This window comes from Syzygium oleosum, unplaced genomic scaffold (assembly GCF_021117445.2).
Source record: "Syzygium oleosum isolate NSW1041296 unplaced genomic scaffold, Sole_v2.1 Sole_v2.02, whole genome shotgun sequence".
NCBI classification, from domain to species: Eukaryota; Viridiplantae; Streptophyta; class Magnoliopsida; order Myrtales; family Myrtaceae; genus Syzygium; species Syzygium oleosum.
In genome coordinates, this window is record NW_026607486.1 from 22,772,307 (window position 1) to 22,779,017 (window position 6,711).

General features: G+C 41.3%; 1 protein-coding gene across 5 annotated transcripts; it reads right to left on the reverse strand.

Moving 5' to 3' along the window:
* Nucleotides 1–1,154: 1,154 nt before the first annotated feature.
* LOC115684847 (protein LNK2) lies at nt 1,155–6,347 on the reverse strand. 5 transcript variants are annotated; one of them, XM_056308279.1, is made up of 8 exons: nt 6,175–6,346; nt 4,838–5,400; nt 4,143–4,431; nt 3,956–4,045; nt 2,931–3,632; nt 2,697–2,854; nt 1,516–1,866; nt 1,155–1,425 (listed from the first exon to the last, which is right to left on the reverse strand). In XM_056308279.1, the coding sequence occupies exons 1-7, from the start codon at nt 6,196–6,198 to the stop codon at nt 1,518–1,520; spliced, it is 2,175 nt and encodes a 724-aa protein (XP_056164254.1). In that variant the 5' UTR covers nt 6,199–6,346; the 3' UTR covers nt 1,155–1,425; nt 1,516–1,517. The 5 variants fall into 5 exon arrangements, with proteins under 5 accessions (XP_056164254.1, XP_056164258.1, XP_056164256.1 ...); XM_056308283.1 differs by having other exon boundaries at nt 1,155–1,866; nt 4,838–4,964; nt 5,064–5,400; nt 6,175–6,345; XM_056308281.1 differs by having other exon boundaries at nt 1,155–1,866; nt 3,956–4,042; nt 6,175–6,347.
* Nucleotides 6,348–6,711: the final 364 nt, after the last annotated feature.

Sequence of the window (6,711 nt, forward strand, 5' to 3'; positions counted from 1 at the left end):
TCACCAAATTTCCTATTTTCCCGAAATCTGACTTTTTTTTATTTTCTGGAAATTTTTATGAATTTTTCTGGAATTTTTCAATTTTTATGCATTTTCTAAAAAAAATTAGTGAGATCGAAAAAGAGAGAAAAGAGGGAGAATACATTCTGGAAGAGAGAAGCTACAAAAAATAGCTTCTCTTTTTCTTGCCGAAAACTCATTTTGGAATCAAGTATTTTTAACAAACGCATTTTTATTTCAAAATACAAAAATTGCTCCAGAATGCATTTCGGAAATTTTTTAACAAACGCATTTCTGTTCCAGAATACATTTTGAAGCAGAATTTCTGCTCCAGAATGGATTCTATGTGCGCCCTAAAGGAATGTGTGAGGTGTGGTAACCTGATGGAAATCTTGCGCAAAATTCTGGGAATTGTCAGAATAATTGCTAGGAAGAAAGTGTGGTAAAAACTAATAAAGCGCTAAGGATAGATCTCTCCGTTTGAAATTTGCAAATTGAAAAGAGCAGAGAGTTGCTAGTGAAGAATAAGAAGAAAGGGGTTGGACCTGATATCCAAAAAGTAGACGAACTTTCAAGAACTTTTGGCAAGCCCAAGCCAAAACTTCAGAAAGTGCCTCCATGGCATTAGAGGTGGTGAAACATCGTGTGATTCTTGATGGTGCATCTAACCATCGATTTGTCATAGAACAATTCTTCTTACTTCTACATCTCTACAAAGATACCATCAAGAAGAAGATGCCATCGACTTGGTTATGGATCAACTAGTACTCCGTGTTGTCGTTTGGTCTTTTCTATTTGGGTTGCTTCCTCAACCGCGACAAACATGTTTTCCTTAATGTCGAACTGACTTGAACAGCAGGCAACCGTCGTCGTCGGTAGTCACATTCAGGAGGAAGCCAAATGAGACGGTAGTAGGACTCTTTATATAGGATCAAGGGTAGCCAAAAAGAGAAGCTAAGCAGAACACTGAGGCATTAATCAAACTAACAGGTACATGCATACATCCACTTGAATGAAGCACGTTTCGATTAATGTATGGTACTCTGAATGATGGACGTACGACAATACAGTAGATTATTTGAATGAGAACATTGATCTGGAAATGCATCTTAAGAATCAGGTCAAGAAAAGAAGGTGACTTAACCGATCGAGGATTGATAAATTACTCGGAGGTCACCTGCTATTTGCTGCAACTTCTGCAATATAAGAACTTTTGACGGACACCATCACTGACAGTCTGTCCTAATAAGTTTTTTCAGTAACGAGATCAGGTTCAGTCACAATGGCTGAAATATCACATAGAATTAAGTTCCAAAAATTAGGCATAATCAAGATGATGCTAATGAAGTTGCTCCTTTCCCGGACTTGTCACCTTAAGCAAATGATTCTGACTCCGCAAATCGCGCTCAATGAAGCTTCAGCAAGCTGAACAAAAGAGAACCTCCAAATTAGCAGCATCATACCCAAGTAGTGGAAGAGTCTAAATGATCATGGATGAGACGAGAAATAAATTACCATCACGAATTTAACTGCTCTTGCGATGATTCAAAAGCTCCAGCTCCACCCTCTGTTGGCACATAGGCATTTTCGGACGTGTCCATGCTAATCTGATGGGTATCTGTCATCTGGTCTGTACTTTCTGATCCTTGAAGAGAGGACTGCAGCTCAGTTTTTGAGATCTTGGACAGTCCCTCCTTTTGCACATTTGCCACCTCTTGTGCTTTGTGTTTGCGGGGGAGCTTCGGAGAAATTGATGATCCGGGTGTTCCAGGAAGTTTAGTGGAAAAGGGCAGATGAAAGAGCAAATGGGCAACTGCTCGGTCTATTGGATTGGTGTCTGTTTCAACATCAGCTGGCTTAACCTCCCTGTAACACCAAGCAATACAAAATGGACAGTGAACTTATCGTTGGTGCCAGAGATTCAACTTGAAGAAAGTTATGCCAGTGATTTGAACAAGTTTCTACTTCAATTGAAGACAGTTTGTCAAGTTTCAAGCTCCTATAACTGACACTTCGTTTTGTGAAAATTTGGGCACAAGTATAGATGAAATCAAGAAAGGAGTTGATCCTAAAACATGTTGATTTTCTATGAACCCAAAGCAAGTTATTGCCCCTGATCTTCTGCGTTTTTTGTCTTCTCTATTTTCCCCTTCCTCCTTTCTCGTTTTTTTTTGGTCAGGACCTTTGTCCTTTCTCGTTAACGGGTAATTTATGTTACCCGATGGCTTTATCATCAAGATGACAGATAACAAGGATGGGAGCAAATCTAAACAATTATTACAATACTTCAGGATATGAACATAATACTCAGGGCATCGAGGACTGCTCAATTATTTGCAATAGAAAAACAAAAGCATCCATCTTGCAGTAATTAAGTTTCTTAAAATAGGAACCCATTTGCGTCTTTGGTTGATCTAAGAATTTCATCAAGGACGGGAAGTAAAATGTTACACGACGGTTGAAACGCAGAGGTAGAACACCATCCTCAGACCAACAAGTGCCGTTCAAACTTGATCAACCTAAGAAGGGTTAATCTATTGTCAATCAATTTGCATACGTTCCACAGAATTACGCTTGAAATTAGATGCTACCACTCATACCAGATGAACTGTCCTATATGAAGTCACCTTGACAATATAACTCTTTGCAAAAGCATTACGTAACTAAGCCAACCACCTGTGGGTTTGTTAACCAACCTGTTACTAGCCACTGCTTCCTCCTTTGCCAAAACTTCATGCTCATCTTGCGGATTCACAACAGTGCCAATCACATTACCAGTGTGTTGCCTATTCACGGCACTTTTAGCCAGGCGATACAAGCTATCCCGTATACAGATTCTTGTCCCATTGTCCAACTGCACTACTCCACTTTATCATTCTAGAGAAATTAAAACCCACTTGGAAAAGAAGCCACTCAAAAAATAACCATACCTTTGCAATCACATCCTGAAGCCGATTAAGCACCACATCCTCAATTGAACACCCATCAACAGCTGCAGAGACAAAAATAGAACCATCCTGCTCTATAGAAGAACTTGTATCAATGGAAGGCAGACTGCTCAGATCATCAACTTCCAAATGGGCTCCCTTGCTATGCTGATTCGGACTTTCCAGAGTAAGCTTTTGAGCATCAGAAGGACTGGAGACTTGGTCACCAAACTGCTGTAGCTGTTTCTTTATAGCAAGCATTGCTTGCATTTGCTGGCGCCGCCTAAGCTTGTCAATTTTCTCCTGGGGTGTCATTGTAGGAGGTTTTCCTGGGGAATCAAGCCTCTTTTCTGTAGAGTCGACATAAGCAGAAGACACCTTGTACCCTGGAAACACGATCGAACACTTGACCTCCCCGGATTGGAAGCTCGTTGGTGAAAGTATTCCTGGAAATGATTCTGTATAGTTCCCGAATGCAGCAGCTTGTGCACATGGATCAGAGATCTGCAAGAAATGGGTAGGCTCAGGTCCTCTAATCCCACTTAGTTGATTGATAGATGATGGAAAAGGCGATAACTGGTGGCTGTACTGTCCCCCCAAATCCACATGCGAAGACCAGGACCCATAAATATCTTGTGATAATTTCCCTTCAGCTTTTTCTGGGGACTTCTTCTGGCTTTTATGGAGTGTTTTGTGCCTGTAAACCTGCATAACGTAGCGAGAACCTGAAGAGACGGAAAACATCTCAATGGAGGGGACTGTGAAACTCAATCGACATAAACATGTACAAGTAGCGGTCCTAGCAGTCAAATTAGGTGGTTTACACAGGAAGATGAAGAATGTCGACCTGTCAGGACAACTGGAACTTAGAAAATTTAAATGCTCAATCTACATGAAGCAACCATCGGAAAATATTTTAAGCTTTCTATCTTGCATGGATATATTGCAATTTGGGAAGCAGAATTTATTACTGATATTGGCAGGATAGACAAGGCAATTTCAATGTTTTCCACGAGAAGAGTGAATACCTTATCAGCACGTTCATTCAGGGTAAAAGAACTATCAACAAAAAGACGAGAATTTTCTGCATGGGTCTTTCCTACCATGGCCATATTCTTCTACAGAGAAGAAGGAAAACGCTTTACTTCACTCGTATAATGGGAGGAGAAAATAGTCTAATTCAGATTGCACATTCAGTGATGTGATTTACAGTACCTGATCCTTTGCAACCGGTTCAACAATTGCATTTCTTTGCTGAAAACTAATGGATGCGGGCTCATTCATTTTGTCATAGCCAAGGTTGAAAGACTGCTCATCTTGATGCTCATATTCTGTTTTCACTTGCAGAATCTCTGATGAAGTCGTCAATGCTCCAGAAATCAAAACGGGCGAAACCGCAGAAAGGGAAAATGATCTTACTGGGCTGCTTGTTGCATCTTTAGAAGAAGACCATATCTCATCAGCTTTATCAAGATTTACTTGGCCAAATATTGGCTCATCATTGCTGCAAAATCATCACTTGTGAGGACATTCAGTCAGATGGATACCCAAGAAATGCGAACTAAGAATCTCAGAAGAAAAGGAGAGAGTGAGCTGAGTAGAAAGTAGGGATTTTCAGAGTCAAGAAAGCTCACCACATTTCTTGAGAAAGGAGGTTATTTTCGTTAACTATTCTACAAGGCTGCCTTCTCGCTCAACAGAAAATAGGCATGAGCACAACAAAAAGTCTTAGCAGCAGAATTATAGGAGTAGTTATTTCTCATCAATCATCCACAATTGAGAAGAGTTTTCTAGGCGTTAATACATATGCCAACCGCAATAAGCATAACTACCAAGTAGCAAACTACACGAATGCCACAAGAGATATAGGTGGTACGTTACACTTTTCAGGTAAATGAGTCATGCATTACCTAAAGATTCGATCGAGGTCATCAAAGCTGCTGATATTCTCCCATCCATAGTCAGCAAAGTCAGAATGCTCTTCACCTTGGGTATTTCCAAATATATCAGTATCTGCATCATGTTGGGCTGTCTCCGCTGGAGAAATTGATGTTTGGCGAGAAGTATTAGAAACATCACAAGTCAACTCAAAATGTGCTGTGTGCTTCGTGTCATAAGAAATAGCATTTTCACCACCTTTAGACGAATTGCATTCATTAATTTCTGTCACATTATCGGACACTCCAGCGCCAACAGATCCTTGCTCATCTTTAGCAGCTTCTGATGAAGACAGATTTGGCCACGAGTCCAAGCTTGATACAGTAATCCCTCCATTTTTGTTGCTTCCGTTGAAGCATTCCGGCTTCATGCCATGGAGATCGAGTTTTGCCCCGAGCGGCTTCTGTTCACTAGGCTTAAGGGTCGCGATGTCATCATTTTGTATTTTCTTGGGCTGATCATCTTCCTTTCCAGCTGGATAAGGGACTATATGTTCGCCATTTTCACTAGCCTCACCCCATATGATGCTTGTGAGCTGAAACAGCAAATTGTCAAATATTGAGATGAACCGGTATATAAAACTAAGGACACCTCAGTTCTACGAATAACCGAAATGAAAATATTTCCAATTGCAAGGGATGCTGCAAATTACATTCGCAACATGCACACAAGTGCGGGAGGGAGTAACGGGATGGCATTTACAAAGCACAATCCACAAACCAGCTGAGAACCAATGAAAATCATGCCATTTTCAGCTAAGTTATTCTGCTCACAAGTACATGGAGAGGTCCACCGCCTTGCACGATGTATAAAAACAAAACATGAGACAAGAAATTAAATTCGGATGACACGGTCTTGTGCTTCAATCAAACGGTCACTCATAATTCTTGCCGAAATGCTTTGGCCCCAAACTTTTTATTGGGCAATCACCCATACAGATTGCATTTTTTTCATTCGTCATTCCAAAAGAATTGGTCCAGCCGCTTCTTCGATCATTATGGCTCCACTACGAAGGACTTTCGAGGCAGAAAAAGATTCAAAAACAACAGAATCGCCCTTCCGTATATTCTGTCTTAGAACTTCTACAATAGTTGGTATTTAACGTTAACATTATGTATTTCTCCTACTCAATGAGCAAAACTCTGAAGAGAATCATATCTTCACTCGACAGGCGATACGATGAAATCTACCAAACCAAGAACAACCGAAGCCCAAACCTTCGAATTCAAGAACTCAAGCACAAAAGCTGAAGCGAGAAAGAAGATGATGCTCCGAAGGGGCCAAAAAACAAACAAACGAGCAAACTTACCTCTTCGTCGTTCCAATCAAACATATCTAGCGAAACAACACCAAATCTCTACATGAAAATCCAGTTGAGGGACACACTGGTAAATAACTCCAAACATGGCCAATTTCCTAACAGATCACCAGAACAATAAAAAAAAAAAAACCATTAATTCTTCAAACCCAGGAAATAACAGGCCGCAAAGACACTCAGAAAGAGAGAGAAACAGGACATACATACAAGACAAGTCTTCTCCACAGAGCACACACGGTTCTTTCCCCCAAAGAGAGTTAGAGAGAGAGAGAGAGAGAGAGAGAGAGGAACTGGGGTGGTGGGAGGGTGAGGCCTAGAGTCCACGTGACGTCACGTGCGAGCAGTGATGGTAATTCCTCCGAGGTGGCTGGTGGTTCTCCTGGGTCGCCGACACGTGTGAGCGGGGGCGTATCTGAACTTGTGGCCAGGAAGAGGCGGATCTACTCCCGCCACGTGATTGGCGGAGAGTCTCATTTGGGCTTGGCTTCTTGCATTCGGGGTTTCATTTTCATTTGGAGCGACGCGGGT

What these genes read in the sequence shown, in the direction of transcription:
- LOC115684847 (XM_056308278.1), bottom strand. Translation starts at nt 6,198, where the DNA reads ATGTTTGATTGGAACGACGAAGAG. An exon ending in TTGATTGGAACGACGAAGAG is followed by an intron (nt 5,401 to 6,174) that starts GTAAGTTTGCTC and finishes TTGCTGTTTCAG; the next exon opens with CTCACAAGCATCATATGGGG. An exon ending in AACCGGTTGCAAAGGATCAG is followed by an intron (nt 4,046 to 4,142) that starts GTACTGTAAATC and finishes TCTTCTCTGTAG; the next exon opens with AAGAATATGGCCATGGTAGG.